We start from the raw sequence: 20,067 nt of genomic DNA on the forward strand, positions 1-20,067 counted from the left end.
AGAGAGACTCAGGCCCAAAGGGAGAGAGAGAGAGGGAGAGAGAGAGAGAGAAAGAGACCCAGTCCTGGGGAGAAATCCAGGACCAGAGACACCTAGGCCCAGGGAAGATCTGGGCCTAAGATCACAGACCCTAAGAAACCATCGGCCCTCAGACCACAGGCCCAGATAAACCACAGGCTCTGAGAGTCCACAGGCTGTGTGTTGAGTAGATCAGATTGCAGATGCTGACCTGATTGACGTGTTTGTGGTGACAAAACACTTCCGTGACAGGGAAAAATGATTTCTCCTGTCTGGGAGAAACCAGAACTGCGAGGGCCAATCTTGGTCATTTAGGGAATGAAATCAGGGTGCTCCTCTCCACACAAGGAACTCCCTCTCCTTCAAAGCTATTGAAGTGATGGAAGGGGCTGAGTGGCCTTGTCCTGATCCTGAGGAGTGGGCTACCACTTGGAGGGAAATGTGGAGACGCTGAATCCTCTCCTTACCTTGTTCTGGTAGGTCCAGTACAGGAAGTGTCCATGGGAATCGATGCGTAGAACCACTGGTGATCCAACTCCTGTATCCTGAGGGGAGAACATAGTAAAACAACATCAGTGTGAAAACAACTCAGCCCACATTAGACCTCACTGTTAGAGGTGCTGCATCTCCAGGTGGATTGGATACTGGAGGAGGGATTAGGAGCTAAGGAACACATGGATGGGCTCCGTAGGATTGCTGTGCACAATCCACATCTATTGGAAAAGGTGTTCAGGAACACATCAGCAAGAAGGAGGGGCACCCAAGCCACTGATGGAAGTAAGGACAGAAATTGACGAGGCACTAGCTGTGATTTTTCAATCATCCAAGGCTACAGGGGGTCTGGAGATCTGCCAACCTCACGCCATTATTCATAAAATGTGTAAGGATAACCCCAGCAACTTAGGGTTGATGGTGGGGGGGCCTTTCAGAAACGTTTAAGTTCAGACAAAACAGAAATGGATAGTCACTTAGAGAAGTCCAGGTTAATGAAGGGAAGTTGGTGCAGATTAATGAAACCCTGCTCAGCTGACTTGGTTGGAATGAAGTAACGGAGAAGGTGGATAAGGACATTGTGGCTGATGTGGCACACACAGATTTGCACAAAGCTTTAGGTACAATGCAATACACCGGACTTGTGAGCCTAACTAGAGCTCCTGGGTTGAAATAGGCAATAGGAGCATGGACATCAGGTTGTCTGAGGAATCAGAGTGGAGTGAATGGACCCCTTTTGGCCTGGACTGTGGGTTGATTAGGGATCAGTGTCAGGGCCCCCTGCTCCTCCTGATGTACGCTAATGACCTCGATTTAAGTGTACAGGGCCCACAAATTCGACCTTTTGAAGATGGTGTGAAACTTGGAAATATGATGGAACGGGCAGAGGAGTGGAAGATAAAATTTAATGCAGGGAATTGTGAAACAATGCATTATCAAAGAAAGAACAGGGAGAGACCACACAATGATAAAAGGTAAAATGACAGAGGGAGAACAGGAACAGGGAAATTGAGTGTTTGTGCTTATGATTCATTGATAGGGCAAATAAAGAGAATGATTCATAAAATATACAGTACTCTGGGTTTTATTAATCAGGGCATAGACTGGAACCCTGGGTGTAGTCCATCTAATCCAGGTGATTTACCCACCTTCAGACCTTTCAGCTTCCCCAGCACCTTCTCCTCAGTGATGGCCACTACACTCACCTCTGCTCCCTGACTGTCCTGAATTTCTGGTACCCTGCTGGTGTCTTTCACCATGAAAACTGATGCAAAGTATCTATCCAGTTTCTCTGCCATTTCTTTGTTCCCCATAACTACTTCCCCAGCCCAATTTTCTAGCAATCCAATGTCCACTTTTTCTTCCCTCTTAACTTTCATGTTTCTGAAATAAAAGTCTTGCTATCTTCTTTTAGATTACAAGCTAGCTTACTTTCATATTTCATCTTCCCCCCACTTATTGCTTTTTTTCTAAATATCCTCTGCTGATTTTTTTAAAGGCTTTCTAATCCTCTGGCTTTCAGCTGATCTTCATTCACCACATTCTGTGCTTTCTCTTTTGCTTTTATGCTGCTCCTGACTTCCCTCGTCAGTCATGGTTGTCTCAGCCTCCCCTTTAGTACGTTTCTTCTGCCCTTGGGATGAATTTCTGCTGTGCCTCCCAAATTACCCCCCAGAAACTCCTGCTCCACCATCTTCCCTACTCGGCTCCCCTTCCAATCAACTCTGGCCAGCTCCTCCCTCATGTCTTTGTAGTTACCTTTAGTCAATTGTAATACCATTACATCTGATTCCAGCTTCTCCCTTTCAAACTGCAGGGTGAATTCTGTCATATTATGTTCACTGACCCCTAGGGGATTTTCCACCCAAAACTCCCTAATCCAATCTACTTTATTGACATCAACAAATCCAGAATTACCTGCTCCCTAGTGGTCTCTACCTACAAGCTGCTCCAAAAACAAAACATCTCACAGACATTCCATGAATTCCTTTTCTTGGGATTCGTCTGTTTTTCCCAGTCCACCTGCATATTGAAGACCCCCAATGATTATTATAATAGTGCCTTTCTTACATGCCTTTTCTACCTCCTGGTCTTCCCCACATCCTGACTACTGCTAGGAGGCCTGTACACAACTCCCATCAGGGTCCTTTCTGAAGAAGGGTCCAGACCCGAAACGTCAGCTTTCCTGCTCCTCTGATGCTGCTTGGCCTGCTGTGTTCATTCAGCTCTACACCTTGTTATCTCATCAGGGTCTGCTTTTTTTTCCCCTTTGCAGTTCCTCAACTCTAGCCACACAGATTCCACGCCTGCTGACTCTTGCTATCGATTTAGTTTCAATTCTTCCTAACAAGGCAAACCTGACCCCTCTGCTCATTTGCCTGACCTTTCCATGGGATGCATATCCTTGCATACTTAGTTCCCAGGCCTGATCCCCTTGCAGCCACGTCTCTGTGACACCCACAACATTGTAACTGCCAGTTTCAACCTGTGCTGCAAGCTCACTTACCTTGTCTCATGTACTGCGTGCATTTAAGTACAGCACCCTCAGTGCTGAAATGATGGTACCCCCTTCTCATCGCTGTCCCCCTTTCTGCTGTGCCTGAAGTTACGTTCCTGGCCTTTTCCAAACTCTCTGTCCTATTACTTGTCCTGGAAACTTTAATAAGTTTCTTTAATAAGGCTACAGAAGAGAATCACAAGAATGATCTCAGGGTAGAAGAGGTTTTGCTCTACCAGTAGTTTGGAGAAGTTGAGGCTGTTTCCCCTGAGGAAACATTGGTCAAGGTTTATAAATTGATGAGTAGACTGGACAGAGTAGATAGAACAAAGAAGAAAAAAGGATAGAAAAGAGCAGGAACAGGCCCTTCAGCCCATCAAGACTGCACCAACACACACCGCCTTTCTAAACTATAAACCTTGTGTCCGTATCTCTCTATTTCCCTGCCTATTCACATATCTGTCAAGAAGCCTCTTAAACCTGGCTATTGTATCCGCCTCCACCACTTCCTTTGGCAGCACATTCCAGGCACTTACCACCCTCTGCGTAAAAAAAACTGGCCTCTCGCATCTCCTTTAAACTCACCCCCTTTTATCTATGTCCCCTAGTAATTGACATTTCTACCTGGGGAAAAAGACCTCAACTATCCATTCTATCCATTATCCTCACATAATTTTGTAAACTTCTATCAGGTCATCCCTCAACCTTCGACATTCAAGTGAAAACAAATCAAGTTTGTCCAATCTCTCCTCATACCTTCCAAACCAGGGCAACACCTTGGTAAACAGTTTCTGTACCCTCTCCAAAGTCTCCACATCCTTCTGGTAGTGTGGCGACCAGAATTTTACACAATATTGCAAATGTGGCCGAACTGAAGCTCCAAACAGCTGCAACATGACATGCCAATTTTTATACTCTATAACCTGACCGATGAAGGCAAGCGTACCATCTGCTTCCTTAATCATCTTATCCACACGCAATGCAACTTTCAGGGAGCTGTAAGCCTAGATCCCTCTGTATGCTGATGGTGTTAGGGGTCCTGCCAATTACTGTGTATTTCCCTCCTTCATTAGACCTTCCAAAGGAGGAACTTGTCCTATTGGTCAAAAGATTGCAAAGCAACCATCACCAATTTAAGGTGAATGGCAAAAGAAGCAACAGACAAACAGGGCCTAACACTTCAACAGAGATAGTAGGAACTGCAGATGCTGGAGAATCCGAGACAACAAGGTGCAGGGCTGGATGAACACAGCAGGCCAAGCAGCATCATAGGAGCAGAGAGGCTGACGTTTCGGGCCTCGACCCTTCATCAGAAAAGGGGGAGGGGAAGGGGGTTTTGAAATAAATAGGGAGAGAGTGGGAGGCGGATAGAAGAGGGATAGAGGAGAGGATAGGTGGAGAGGAAACAAACAGGTCGAAGAGGCGGGAGAATGGGATAACTATCTGACAAGGATTAAAACATTGCAGGGCTAAAGGGAACCGGGCTACACTGACCACCCCGTTCCTCACTGACCACCCCGTTCCTCACTGACCACACTGTTCCTCACTGACCACCCTGTTCCTCACTGACCACACTGTTCCTCACTGACCACCCCATTCCTCACTGATCACACCGTTCCTCACTGACCACCCCAATCCTCACTGACCACCCCGTTCCTCACTGACCACCCTGTTCCTCACTGACCACCCCAGTCCTCACTGACCACCCCAGTCCTCACTTACCACCCTGTTCCTCACTGACCACCCCATTCCTCACTGACCACCCCGTTCCTCACTGACCACCCTGTTCCTCACTGACCACCCCATTCCTCACTGACCCCAAGCTCCTGACTGACCACTGCTCCTACCTGTTCCTCTCTAACCTTCGGTGTTCTCCACCTTGGCTCTCTTAATAACCAGCTATATTGCCATCACCCTGCCTTTCCCCACCCTGCACCCCGCCCGCGCCCCCCTCCAACCGCCACCGCACAGCTCTCAGTATTTGACCATCCCTTAGCCCAGGTTCCTGAGTGACCTGTCCTTTCACCAACGTTGCTGCTGGCTTCAACAATAACTGCCTGTTCAAAGGTGCGGCAACATCCGGCGAACTTCCCTGGCTCAACCACATCGTCAATTGTAACGCCAACTTACATCGTCCCATTTAATGAACTTCTCCCCCTGAACCAGGGAGGGTTTGACCACAATCTCAGACAAGGATGGAGCTGCCTCTGCTGCCATTCTCGATTAAATTTGCGGACTCCAGTGCGGCTGTTGATCAGGTCTGACTGTACATTACTGGCAAACACACGCACACACACACTTTCACTCACTCGGGGTACAATTCCAGGAAGGAGATTGAAAAAATAGCGACGCTGTTCTTTTATAACTCAGTCCTGAGTCAAATTAAAAACGAGCAGCATGTAAAGTGAAATGCAAATTAGAACTGGTAGTAGACGGATTGAAACAAGCATCCACATGGCTGTGGTTTACTGCAGGCTGATGTCGCCGGTCCCAGGGCGACTGCTCAGTCTCTCAGTCAAACCCACGCTTCACTCTCTCTCTCTTTTTGACATTGCCTGATCTTTTCAATGCCTCTCGAACTTTTCAAAGATAGTTCAGCATCATCACGTGTCTACGTGGCCCTCCGGATCACTGGGAGCGCTGTTAAACTCTGCACTGCGCAGTTGGGCTAAGTCCTTTGGTGTTCATTCCCAAGACTGAGTGTCACTGGCTGGCCCAGCATTTGTTGCCCATTCCCAGTTGCCCTGGAGAAGGCAGTGACACAGGAACAGATGGGTAGGGCAATGTGGAGGCTTAGCGAAGCACAGGGGTCAGAGGGCACATTGTCCAGTTAGAATCCAGGGGTCAGAGGGCACATCGTCCAGTTAGTACCCAGGGGTTAAAGGACATATTGTCCAGTTAATACCCGGGGGGTGGTAGGTCTGGGTGTTAGAGGCACATCATCCGGTCAGTCCTTCCCATGATCTCACTCATCTCGTGCTCTGTTTCAGGAATGTGTATCTGACATCTACTTCTGGGCTAACAGATGTTTCTTTCAATTTATTGTTGGGAAGCCATTTTTTTTTCAGAACGTACTGTAAGCTCAGTTCCCTGGTGCTGGACGTCTTCTCTCTCTTTTATTCATCTCTGTGCACTGTGGGTTCTCAAGTCCAGTTCTCTCTAAGAGTCTAAGAACCTCTCTCTCTTTCTCTCTCTCTCTCTCTGTCTCTCCACTTGCATCCTCAGACTGGTGTCTTCTCTCTGACTGCGTCATGAGATCGATTCTACACTAACGACGATTTGGAGGAATCTGACAATACCACATCTCCCCCTGGGAGTTCTCTCTGCATTCTTGCAGTAGTTTACTGTGATCTCATTGCACAGTTTATACAACCACTAACATCATTCTTACCATTAGCACCAGCTCCAGCTCCTCCATAAAGTCTGAATCTCACAAATGGAGATGATCCAGAATTCTATCCAGACAAAATGTCCTGATCTGATTCCCTGGATTGTGGTGTTATCTTGTTTTTGGAGTTGATGCACCATTCTGTTCCCTACCTGATCAGGTGAGAGACTGGCTCTTCCACATTCTGTGATTATCAGAATCAGTCTCACTCCTCGATCTGTTTGTCTGTCCCTCCTGACTGTCTCTGCGGGCTTTCTGACAATCTCCAGACTGACCTGTGTTTCTGACGATCTTAACTTCCTGTCCCTTTAGCAGCCTTTCTGCTGACTTTAATGTTGTCGTGAGTATTTTTATTTCTCTGTGTCCAAAGCTGCTGCAGCTTCTCTCGAACTTGTTTTACCTTCTTTGAGAGGTTAGCTACGTCTGGAGGCTGTGTTCCAGAAAAGTGGCTCATCTGTTTTTTTAATCTGGTCACCCAGGTGATGCCCACCTCCAAAGTGAGCTTTCCAAAATCCTCGCTCACGAATTGGCCTGAATACAAATCCATCTGGGAATCTCGATTTCGCAAGAAAAGATCCTTTTCGGTGTCAAGTCACGGAGGCCATGGTGGTTGAGTGAAGTACTACCACTTCAGTACCGCCTTCACATTGAGAACAACCTCCATCGTGTTGTGTGGCGCTATCACCGTGATAAATGGGACAGACTTCACACAGATCTAGCAACTTCAAGACTGGGCATCCATGAGGCACTCTGGGCCATCAACAGCAGCAGAATTGTACTCCAGAACAATCTGTAACCTCATGGCCTGGCATATCCCCCACGCAATCATTACCATCAAGCCAGGGGCTCAACCCTGGGTCAGAGCGTAGGAGGGCATGCCAGGAGCAGCACCAGGCATGAAGATGAAGCTTCAACCTGGTGAAGCCACCAAACAGGACTACTTGCACGCCAAACAGCGAAAGCAGCAGGTGATAGACAGAGCTAAGTGATCCCACAACCAACGGATCAGATCTAAGCTCTGCAGTCCTGTCACATCCAGTCGTGAATGGTGGTGGACAATTAAACAACTCACTGGAGGAGGAGGCTCCACAAATATCCCCATCCTCAATGATGGAAGAGCCCAGCACATCAGTCCAAAAGATAAGGCTGAAGCATTCGCAGCAACCTTCAGCCAGAAGTGCCGAGTGGATGATCCATCTCGGCCTCCTCCAGTGGTCCCCAGCATTACAGATACCAGCCTTCAACCAATTCGATTCACTCCATGTGATATCAAGAAACAGTTGAAAGTACTGGATAGTACAAAAGCTACAGGCCCTGACAACATTCCGGCAATAGTACTGAAGACTTGTGCTCCAGAAATTGCCACTCCCTTAGCTAAGTTGTTCCAGTACAGTTACAGCACTGGCATCTACCCAACAATGTGGCAAATTGCCCAAGTATGTCCTGTACACAAAAAGCAGGCCAAATCCAACCTGGCCAATTACCGCCCCATCAGTCTCCTCTCGATCATCAGTAAAGTGATGGAAGGTGTCACCAAGCAGCACCTGCTCAGAAATAACCTGCTCAGTGACGCCCAGTTTGGGTTCGCCAGGGCCACTCAGCTCCTGACCTCATTACAGCCTTGGCTCAAACATGGACAAATGGGCTGAATTCCAGAGGTGAGGTGAGAGTGACAGCCCTTGACATCAAGGCTGCATTCGACCGAGTGTGGCATCAAGGACCCCTAGCAAAACTGGAATCAATGGGCATCAGGGGGCAAACTCTCTGCTGTTTGGAGTCATACCTGACACATAGGAAGATGGTTGTTGGAGATCAGCCATCTCAGCTCCAGGAAAGTTGTATCAGAGATAGTAGGAACTGCAGATGCTGGATGAAGGGTTTGATGAAGGGTCTAGGCCCGAAACGTAAGCCTTCCTGCTCCTATGATGCTGCTTGGCCTGCTGTGTTCATCCAGCTCTACACCTTGTTATCTCAGCTCCAGGAAATCTCTGTAGGAATGTTTTCACTGCCTTCATTCTGAGGAAATAAATCCTCCCTTGTTACCTGACGAACAAATGCTTTCTGCTGAAGAATGGGGTATGCTGATAGCTCAGTTTGACTCATGTTTTACTGACACTTCATCCCCTGTTACTAAGCTTCGTGGTGATTTGACCATGCATCTGATCATCAGTACTTCCTGGGCCTTGGAATTCTACATTTGTTGGTATCGAGTTTAAATTCAGTTTCAAACCTTTGTGCCTTCAGGTTGATGAATCTGCTTTGACCCCATTTGTCCTCCCTGAGGAATGCTTTCTTCATCCTTCGTCCTGTACCTTTAATTTATTGAACTTTTCTCATTGCATGATTTCAATTTCTCTGGCAATGTTCTTTCTGCAGGATTCTTGTCATTGATTTTGAGATGACGGAAGTGTTATTAACTTTCAGTATTTTCTAAGCTGGCCACATCTATGGCGCATAGCTCCCCCTGTTGGACATAGGCTGAGATTGTGATTCCATTTGGAGCCACATCTTGTCCCATCTAATATGGCCGATGACATTGATTCTCACTCCCTTGGTGTTTTGGCGAGGTGTTGGGAGGGAGTGAGACGATACCAGCTTAGGGTCTACCCATGCGACCCAGTGTGAGTAAAATCTCAATGTTTCTTTGCAGTTCTGACTGATCTTGGGCCTTGATTCCTGCCTGTGCAGTAAATTCAGTTAAGAAAGCAAACAATGCCTCTATGTCCTCAGAAGGCTAAGGAAATTCGGCACGGCCGCAATGAGCATTACCAATTTTTATAGATGCACCATAGATAGCATCCTATCCAGCTGGATCACAGCGTGGTATAGCAACTGCTCTTCCCAAGACTGCAATTAATTACAGAGAGTTGTGAACGCGTCCTGTGCATCACACAACTCCCAGCCTTCCCTCCACTGACTCCGTCTACACTTCCCACTGCCTTGGGTAAGCAGCCAACATCATCAAAGACCCCTCCCACCCCAGTTATATTCTCTTCCACCCTTTTCCATTGGGCAGGAGGTACAGAAGTTTGAAAATACGTACCAACAGAGTCAAGAACAGTTTCTCCCCTGCTGTTATCAGACTTATGAATGAATCTCTCATATATTAGAGTTGATCTTTCTCTCTGCACCTTCTCTGTAGCTGTAACACTACATTCTGCATTCTGTTCTATTACCCTGGCATACTGACGTAAAGGTATGACTTGCCTGGATAGCACGCAAAACAAGACATTTCACTGTATCTTGGTACATGTGACAATAACAAATCAAAATTGAACTGCATTACACCCACTGGGGTCAATGCACTGGAAATCAAATGTGGCTATTCACAGAGTCATCCCAAAATTAAGTATTTTTGTACTAAAAAATTGCAAAATTCCCCAATTACTGGACTTCCATACCCAGGTTGACAAAAAGAAAAGACCAGGTTTCTGTATTTAACAAGAATTGTTCTTTTTTACAAAAAATTAGACTGTAGCTACAGATAAACAATTGTTAATAGTATATGTTAAATCTGTAATCTCCTTATAAATTCCCCCTTACAGTCACAGACACTGACAGGAAAAACAGGGGTGTTGTGGGTGGAGGGGACACTGAGAAAGTGGCTGCTTTCTGGGACGACTAGTGCTGATCTGAAAACTACTTCTTGATCTTCCTCCTCCAGATGTTTTCACTGGTTCGCAGGAGGCACAGGGTGACTGGTTCACACTTATAAAGGTCTCCTACTTATCAATTAAAAGTTACAGTTTATGGTAACTGCTGAAGGAAAGAAATAAACAGACTTTCTGCATGTTGATAGTGGGTTTGTGCTGCCAAAAACAAAAAGAGAGAGAAAGGAAACTCTCTGGTGGAGAACCAATAGCCTCTCCCTGTCTTGTTCCCAGCTCCAAACTGTTCAGCTCCCGCAACAACCAATCACATTGTTATTGGCAGGTACGAGGCCTTTCTCGTGGATGTCCCAAGTCCACAGACCAATCAGCAACTTGTTGCCGGGTAAATATTCATCGATACACACACCTAGCTCCAGCTTATCTACACCATCTCCTCCTTCTGCCTGAACCAGCAGCTGTGTAAATACTACTTACAATGAGTGTCAGATTACTTGCTTTAATAAAATCACGCAGTAATCCTCCAACAATCCTTGTCTTTTTTTCTAAAACAGTCTTTTTCCATTTCATTCCAGAATGAAAGCTCCTCCTTGGATTGTCGGAAGCCTGATAGCTTCTCATCCCTCACACTGACTACTTTATAATCTCAAATTAATTCATCCTTCAAAGATCCATGCTTGCAGAATCAGGAGTATATTCACTGGCATTTGGCAGAGTGAGGGGGTCTCTTCGAAACCTAGAAGATTGTAAAAGGACTACACAGGTGGAAGGATGTTCCTAAAACCGGAGAACCTGGGGGTCACAATCTAAGGATACGGGGGTAGGCCATTTAGGACTGAGGTAAGGAGAAATGTCTTCACCCAGAGAGTGGTGAGCCCGAGGAATTCTCTGCCACACAAACCGGTTGAGGCCAAAATATTGAATATTTTGAAGGGGGAGTTAGATCTGGTTCTTAGGACTAAAGAGATCAAAGTGTATGGGGGTGAAAGCAAGAACAAGGTGCTGAGTTGGATGATCACCCATGATCAGATTGAATGGTGGAGAAGTCTTGAAGGGGCCAAATGGCTTACTCCTGATCCTATCTTCTATCCTTCTATCTTGCTAGACTATATAAAGCCATTAAAAAGGTTTTGATTGATTCTCTCAAATGTGGAGCCAGCTAAGAAAATCTCACTTACTCTGTCACTAAATTTCTTTTGGAGCTAAATCAAGTGCTTTAATCAATGCCCCATACTCTGTATTACTTTCTTCCATGTTTTGCCTTACCAGAACACCATCAGCTATTGGGCCTGCAGCATATAGAACATGCTGACTTGATGGTGAGGTTCCTTAAGCCTGAAGCCTATTACCAAAGCTGCTTCTTCCTGAGCTTCCACTCTGACCTTGCTGTGTGACCTCCACAAGATCAGACAGTTGAGGCTATTGGTGAGGTCTCTGGCAGAGCTTCCATCCCTCTGGGCTATCATATCTGACTTCTGATTCTGCAGAATATTATGTCTTTGTAACTTGCCTTTGAGATCTTCCCACCCTTCAGATCCTTCCCACTCTACATCCTTATAATCAGTGTTTCCAAGACCTTGCCCCTGTCTTCAAAGTCTCCTTTTCGAACTTTTGATTCCGAAACTCTGTCATAGAGTCATACAGCATGGAAACAGACCCTTCGGTCAAACTCATCCATGCTGACCAGGTTTCCCAAAATAAACTAGTCCCATTTCCTGCATTTGCCCCATATCCCTCTGAACATTTCCTATTCATTTACCTCCAAATGTCTTTTAAATGTTGTAACTGTACCTGCGATCATCACTTCCATATACACACCACCAGCGAAGAAGTTGCCCCTCAGGTTCCTTTTAAGTCTTTCCACTCTCACCTTAAAACTATGCCCCCAGTTTTGACCTTCCCTCATGATTTTATAAGCATTTATAAGGTCACCCTTCAGCCTCCATCGCTCCAGTGGAAAAAGTCCTAGTCTATCCAACCTCTCCTTATAACCCAAACCCTCCAGTCTTGGTCACATCCTTGTAAGTCTTTTCTGTGCCTCTTCCGGTTTAGTAATACCCTTCCTACAGCAGGGTGACCAGGACTGCATGCAGTACTTCAAATGTCCCGGACAGCTGCAACATGACATCCCAATTTCTATACCCAATGCTTTGGACAATAAAGGCAAATGTATCAAATACCTTCTTCACCCCCCTGTCTACCTGTGAGGCCACTTTGAAGGAACTATTTGGTGCCTTCGTTTTTCTTCGCGTCCCCTGGGCTATGTTTCAGTTTCAGACCCTGACACTTGTTCCCTAGCTGCCACCGTATTGTAGTCAACACTGCTACTTGCTCATTGAGGTCCCAGACTCTGGGTGTTTGTCTAGCTCTGGCTGTCTGTACATACACTATCCCTGAAAATATTTACTCCTTTTTCACTTAGTGACACTCTTCAATTCATTATGTGCTTAAACACTTCTTTATTTACATCTGCAGCTCTCTCAAATCCAGCTCCCTAGTGCAGTGTCTAATACCTCTGCCTTTACAGTCTCGCTCTAGACCAGCGTCTCTCTAGGACTGCTGTCCCAGTCATGTGTCAGTGTAATGATACTACAGCCTTTAAGAGGTGCATTTTGTCCTGTTTTTGTTTGAAGAGAGGTTTTAAGACAGAGGTGAGGAGCTGTCTGTTTAGATATAGTGCGGTAAACTGCTTGTGAGACCTCGGGGTTGTTTTTTAAAGAGTTGGAAACATGGAAGGAGCCTGAATGGATGGTCCCACTGAACCAGGATTCTTAGGTTTTGGTTTTTCAGCAGCAGCTGTTTCTGGGTCTTGAAGCTAGGTTTGGAAGCTGCAGTACATCTCTCCCTGCTACTGTCTCTCTCCCAGTTTGCTCTTTACATTTTTCCTCTGTGACTGGAGATTTGCATGTGAGACAATCTCTTTCACTGAATTTGCCTTTTGCCAAGGGTGTGGTTATGGGATGTTGCTATATTGGAACAGCTGCTGTTTAGTAGTTAAGTAATCTATTACTCTGTTAAGTTTTCCAATAGAGTTAAGCTTTTCCAATTTCTTCTGTTGTATTTTAACTATAGTCAAAACCTAAAGAACTGCGGATGCTGTACATCTGGAACAAAAACAGAATTTGCTGGAAAGGTTGAGCAGGTCTGACAGCATCTGTGAAGAAAAAACCAGAGTTAATGTTTCGGGTCCGGTGACCCTTCATCAGAATTGAACTGTAGCTGGAAAAATGCCGCTTTATATGCAGAAAATAGGGAGGTGGATGGGCTAGGGAGTAAACGACAGGATAGAGCCCGAACAGAGAGAAGAGCAGTTGGACAGACAAAGGAGTTGATAATGATCAGGCTGGGAGGGTGAATAGTTGTTAATGGGGACTGTTAGTGACTAACAACAGGGGGTGTGTAGTGGCAGGCTATGTGGTAACAAGGCCTGGTGTGTGGGGTAGGGGGCTGGGGCACGGGACAGTTTAGGTCTGAAAATTATTGAACTCAATATTGAATCCGGAGGGTTGTAGGGTCCCCAAGCGGAAAATGAGGTGTCGTTCCTCCAGCTTGTATTGGGCTTCACTGGAACACTGCAGCAAGCGAGAGACAGAGATGTTGGCCAGGGAGCAGGGTGGTGTGTTAAAGTGGCGGGCAACAGGTAGTTCAGGGTCTTTTCTGCGAGCAGAACGTAGATATTCTGCGAAGCGGTCGCCAAGTCTACACTCTGTTTCCCCAATGTAGAGGAGACCACATTGTGAGCAGCGAATGCAGTAGACTAGATTCTTGGAAGTGCAGGTGAAGTGTTGCTTCACCTGAAAGGTATGTTTGGGCCCTTGGATACTGGGGAGGGAGGAGATAAATGAGCAGGTGTTGCACCTTCGCCGGTTACAGGGGAAGGTGCCGTAGGACTGTGGGGGTGTTGGGGTGAAGGATGAGTGGACCAGGGTGTCCCAGAGGGAATGGTCCCTGAGGAATGGCAGACAAGGGAGGGGAGGGGAATATGTGTCTGGTGGTGGCATCTCGCTGGAGGTGGCGGAAATGGTGTCTGATGATTTTCTGGATGCGGATGCTGGTGGGATGGTAGGTGAGGATAAGGGGAACCCTCTCGTTGTTGCGGGAGGGAAAAGAAGGGGTGAGGGCGGAAGTGCGGGAGATAGGTCGGACCTAGTTGAGGGCCCTGTCAACAACGGAGTTGGGGAATCCTCAGTTGAGGAAGAAGGTGGACATTTCGGAGGCTCCCCACCCCACTCCCATTGCATCAGCAAAACCTGTCTCAGAAGAGGGTCCACAGGCTGAAAGACAAGCCACATTCTGTATGCTTACACTGTACAGGCAACGTCCTAGTCAATCCAGATACAAGGGAAGGAAGAGGTAATGCAGGAATTGAGTTAATTCAGCCATTAAGTGGATACTATCAAAGAGCAGGCAGTACCTTTGCTGTTTTGTCAATGATTCTGTCCACACACAGACAGAAAGGTGAAGGCTGGTCTCTCTCTCTCTCTCTCTGACTGACAGCTGCATTGCAGATTACGCATCCTTAGATAATGTCACTGCTGTTTGCAATTCACCAGTTTACTTTGACTTGATGGTGTAACAAGGGATGAACGCTCAAGGAGACACGCTTTGGTTCACAACAATTTCAGATGCAAAGCAAGTATTTGGCTTTCTTTGAATTGTAAATGCGTGAAAATTTGCGTGGAGATTGACAGCTCTCGCTGATGCATGAAAGTGGATTATTTATAAATACCAGGAAGAGCGAGGTCCCAATACTGACCTCTGACTGAAACCTTTCTCCAGCCTGAAAAAATATCCACTGGCCATTACTCTCTGTTTCCTATCACTCTGCCAAAGTTGAATCCTTGTTGTTACTGTCCCTCTTATACTATGATCTGTGACTTTGCTACAAGTCTGTTGTGTGGCATTGTGTCATACAGGGGGTGGGAGAGGGGAGAGACTGCAAGGTAACTATCAGCGCTCCTGCAAATTCCACTTTCAGTTCCACCAATTTCATCGGGCATTTATCATTCGGTCCCGGTGTCTTAGCAACTTTAAATAACAACAGTTTAGCAAAAGCTCCTCCTCATCAATTTTAGACTCTTGTTGTGGCTGAGATTCCTCCTCCGTCACTGTGGCCTGGGTTCCATCTCCGCGTATTTATGGAGGGGTGGGGGGGCATGTTGTTCAAAATGTTTAATCATCTCAGTGTCTCCTTCTTCACAGTGACGTACCTATTTTTGTGTTGATTTAACAGTTTGAAGATGTATCTCACTGGCCTGTCTAAACCTAACTTGTCCCCTTGGGGACAGGGCAGCACCTATACCCCAGACTGACAGTATCAATAGTTACCACCATCGGAAGGGCATATCTCAATTCAGGGCATGTGGAGTTAGAAGCTTCCAATCTCTTAAAAAAGTGCTGGCCATCGCCTGAGCACTTTGTCTTGTTGTTTTTCTCTCACACAAGTCCATCAGTGGAGTAGTTACCAAGCTAACATTCAGCACCCACTTATCAAACTCTGCGAAAACATCATCATTGCCCCATTTAGTGCTGATCCAGCAACACCCCTCCCTGACCCTCTGTTTGCCTCTCAGCTTTTGCCACTCATTTTCAGCATGGTTTATTGCTGAACCAGTAGCCTGTAATCTTTCAGGAAGGGCTTCCAGATAGAGTACACAGGAACACTAGCTACTACTTGCTTCATTAGAGTCTGGGAAGTTGTTCGACGATGTCTCAGTCGGCAAAGCATAACGTGGCTTTGGAAAAGGATGCCTGGGGAGACCAAGGCTGATAACTCTTTAACTTGGAGTGTTAAGGGAACCTGTCTGTATCGCTTGAGAAAATCTGTTTTAGTAATAAATGCGGCACTTCCTACCCCTTCAATATACTCTTCCAGATGACGAATTGGGTTGGAGTCTACTCAGGTTATTAATGCGGCCTCTCTGGCAGAAGATGAAGAGCCATCAGCATTATGTCCGAGCACTCTAGAGTGTTTAGACTGCGTTCCATTGTGTTGTTTTCCAGTATGTCTAGGAATATCTGCACTTTTCCCGGAGCTAAATGAGAAGGAGACTGTTTTGTGAGTGGACTGTCCGACATCTGCATAATGTATGACTAAAGTTGTACATCCTGGTCTGTCCTCGCTGATCCCTTTCAATGAAACCCGCAGCTCTGTCGGGTTAGCTCTCTGCTCTGCAGTTCCGACGTTCCTGGATCATGGAGCAGGTCGTTGTGAGCCGTTCCCGGAACACAGCGATGTCATCTAACACAGGAGGATTCTGGCTTCGCTATGGCAACCTTCCCTTAATCAGTTTCAGAGGACAACCCCCACAGAATCTAACTCAAATGGACTGAACTGGGGCACCCTCATTGCGTGATTCCTGGGTGGTAAAGCAGAGAAATACCAGCCCTTTATCCCAGTCACAGGAATACTCAGCATGCCTCATACACCACGAGGACTGGTAGTAACACTTTAAAATCCCTTGTGACTGTGGGTGGTAAAACATCAAAACTGGGAACAGGACCAGACCATTCAGCCCTTCTCTGCCTGCTCTGCCTTTCAATATGGCCATGGCTGTTCCTCCATCTCAACGCCATATTCCTGCTTTCATCCCATGCCCCTTGAAGCCTTTAAAATCTAGAATCGCTATCCATCTCTTTCTTGAATATACTCAGTGACTTGGCCTCCATTATCTTCTGTGGTAGAGAATTCCACAGTTCACTACTCTCTGAGTGAAGGTATTTTTCCTCATCTCAATCCAAAATATTCTACCCCATATCCTGAGACTGTATCCCCTGGTTCTAGACTCCCAAACCAGGGAAAACATCTCCCTGTATCTAGTCTATTCGTCCCTGTTTCTCTATGTTTCAATTAGATCCCTCTCATTCTTCTAAACTCTAGTGAACACAGGCCCAATTGGACCAATCACCCCTCAGAGGATAGTTAGCAGGGAGAGGGCAGCACAGTGGCTCAGTGGTTAGCACTGCTGCCTCACAGGGACCCAGGTTTGATTCCAACCTCGGACAACTGTCTGTATAGAATTTGCACATTCTCCCCGTGTCTGCGTGGGTTTCTTCTCACAGTCCAAAGGTGTGCAGGTTAGGGTGGATTGGCCATGCTAAATTGCCCTGTAGGGTCCAGAGATGTGCAGGTTAGGTGGGTAAGCCATGGGAAATTTAGGGTTACAGGGGTGGGTGTGGGTGGAATGCTCTTCGGATGGTCGGTGTAGACTCAATGGGCTGAATGTCCTGCTTCCACGCTGTAAGGATTCCACAATCCCTGGTATCAGCCAAGTGAACCTCCACACCACTCCTTCTATGGTAAGTATATCTTTCCTTAGTGTATCATGTGCAGCTTTAGTCTCCCTACCTAAGTGCGGTGTTACCAAGGCCCTGTATAACTGCAATAAGTCTTCTTTACTTAGTAACTCAAATCCTCTTACACCTTCCTAATTGCTTGCCAGTAGGATTTGATTGGGTGTTATCCAGATTACACATAACTTTCTGGAAAATAACTATAGACATAAAACAGGCACCGAAATCTGACTGGTTCTCAGCTGGTAGACCACATCAGTGTAGTGCTGGGTTAACTTCACCACTGCCTTGGTAGTAATGATTCCCATCCCAGAAAGTGGCATCTCCATCCAGGGCCGCATGCACTGCCCCAATTCATTACTAAGTGGTTTCTCAAAAGCTGGTATTGGAATCGGAGCTGCAGGTTTTACTGCAGTCCAGGACTTCCCCACAATCTGGCAATGTGCTTATAGAACTACCTATATTCTTGCAGAGACATAGCCCACTCCGCCAGGGGCCATAACAAAGTTTGATTTTAAAATGGTCAGTGATGCCACCAATTGTCAACAGTTTTGTGTCGATACCTATGACTGTGCAAAGCTCAGTGTCAGAATCAAAACAGCCAGATTCCTGAAATAACAAATAATGAATTAGCTTACTAAAGACAAAAAATTTATTCAAACCAAGATACAAAGATCATTACCAAAAAGATTTAAACTGTGCAAATTTCCTTGAACAATAACATTCACACAATTTCCAAACCTGAAGCAAAACTCTACAGAGTGTTGACTTATAAGTACTTTGGACAAGTAACAGTTAAATTTGTGGCGGGGTGGGGGGAAACTACTACATTGTCCAAACACTGGCTTGGAGCCAAAGTCACTTTGCATGCAAGCTGTTGGCAGTGAGGTGTGTTCCTGGATCAGTTACAGCTGGCTGCAAAAGCTTTTCTGGAGACAGTGGTAGTGGATTCTGAATTCTCACTCAGGAACGTTCCATTTTTGGTGATAAGATTTTTCCATTTAGTTTACAACTCATAACATTTGATAAAAGCGATTTCAGCGAAAAGAGATGCAGGGGGAGGGAGAAAAAGACTATTGCTCCAGCTGACTTTACATTCAAATCCAACATCTTTTCCAATAACAAACTGGGTCATGTAATCTTGCCCCAAAAATGATGTCTTCATCCAAGCAGAGATAGTAGGAACTGCAGATGCTGGAGAATCTGAGATAACAAGGTGTAGATCTGGATGAACACAGCAGGCTTAGCAGCATCAGAGGAGCAAGAAGGCTGACATTTCAGGCCTAGACCCTTCTTCAGAAACCGAAACGTCAGCCTTCCTGCTCTTATGATACTGCGAGGCCTGCTGTGTTCATCCAGCTCTACACCTTGTTATCTCTTCATCCAAGCAATTTGTTTCTTGTAAATATCACATGAATCCTGCTGTAGTCAGTGTGTTTTGCTTTGCAAAATTTTCTTTATGGAAGTCTAAAGATATTTATATGTCCAGTCAATTATATTATAAATTAATATTTCACATAACTGCATCTTCAGAACTGAGTTGAAAGTAAAATTAAACAAAGAAAGAACAATTAAATCTCAAACCAAAGCAACATACTGTGGACACTGGAGATCTGAAATAAAAACAGAAAGTGCTGGACAAACTCAGTTAACAGTTTGGGTTGGATATGGCTCTTCTTCCCAACAAATAAATCTTTGTCTTATCTGGGATGAGTATTGGGGGTGGGGAGGGATACAGTGAAATGTTGTGCCTCTTCAATTCTGACATAGAAAGATCTCAGAGGTAGGGGACTGGTATTTGAAGGTGACTGGACGGTGGATCAAGGTGTGCAGAGTCCCTTTGGAATATGGAAAGGGGAGGGAAATGTCTTTGGCAGTACCATCATGTTGGAGGTGACGACAATGGTGGAGGATGATCCGTTGAGTATGAAGGCTGCTGGGTTGGATCAAAGGGGAGCCATTACGATGATTCTGGAAGGAAGGGGAAGGGGTGACAGCAGAGCTGGGTGAAGTAGGACGGGCTCAATCGAGACTCTGTTTACCATTAGTGGGGAGGAAATCCTCGGTTGAGGAAAAAGAAGGGAGATGTACCTGAAGCACTAGTACAGGAAATTACGGAGCTTGAAACTGGGAAATTGGGATTGGCTCCTCACAGGAAATGCAATCAAACCAGAAATGTGGAGTGGATGATCGAACTTGGCTTTGTCCTGGGACCCAGCATCACCTACGCCAGTCTTCTGCCCAATTCACTCCGGGTGATATCGAGTAACTGGCGAGCACGTTGGATCAAGCAAAGGCAATGGACACTTTTCGTTTTCATAGATGTGAGCTCCACTGGTAAATGTTGCCCTTCCCTAATTGCCCTGGACCGGTAACTATTATCGCTATGGGTCAGGAGTGACAATATAAGCCAGACTTGATAAGAACTGCAGTATCCTCCCTCTAGGGCAGTTGTGAGCCAGATAGATTTTTACAGTGATTGGATAGTTTAAAATGATCACTATTAATAAAACTGTGGAATCCCCACAGTGCGGAGGCAGGCCATTTGGCCCATTGAGTCAACACTGGCCCTCCAAAGAGCATCCCACCCAATTCCTGTATTTCCCTTGGCTAACCTACAGATCCCTGGACACTACGGGACAATTTAGCATGGCCAATCCACCTACACTGCACATCTTTGGACTGTGGGAGGAAATCAGAGGAAACCCACACAGACAGGGGGAGAAAGTGCAATCTCCACACAGTCGCCCGAGGGTGGAATCAAACCCGGG

General features: G+C 46.1%; 1 protein-coding gene across 1 annotated transcript in view; it reads right to left on the reverse strand.

The window, feature by feature from the left end:
- LOC109913252 (1-phosphatidylinositol 4,5-bisphosphate phosphodiesterase beta-2) overlaps window positions 1-5,249 on the reverse strand; it is a 99,793-nt gene extending 94,544 nt beyond the window's left edge. The window contains exons 1-2 of the mRNA XM_048600482.1: window positions 5,138-5,249; window positions 486-563 (exon numbers count right to left, since the gene is read on the reverse strand). Of these exons, the coding sequence (XP_048456439.1) occupies window positions 486-563; window positions 5,138-5,224 (165 nt within the window). The 5' untranslated portion in view covers window positions 5,225-5,249. The remainder of the gene's footprint in view (window positions 1-485; window positions 564-5,137) is intronic.
- Between the last annotated feature and the right edge of the window lie 14,818 nt (window positions 5,250-20,067).

This window comes from Rhincodon typus, chromosome 8, assembly GCF_021869965.1.
Source record: "Rhincodon typus isolate 14 chromosome 8, sRhiTyp1.1, whole genome shotgun sequence".
NCBI lineage: Eukaryota > Metazoa > Chordata > Chondrichthyes > Orectolobiformes > Rhincodontidae > Rhincodon > Rhincodon typus.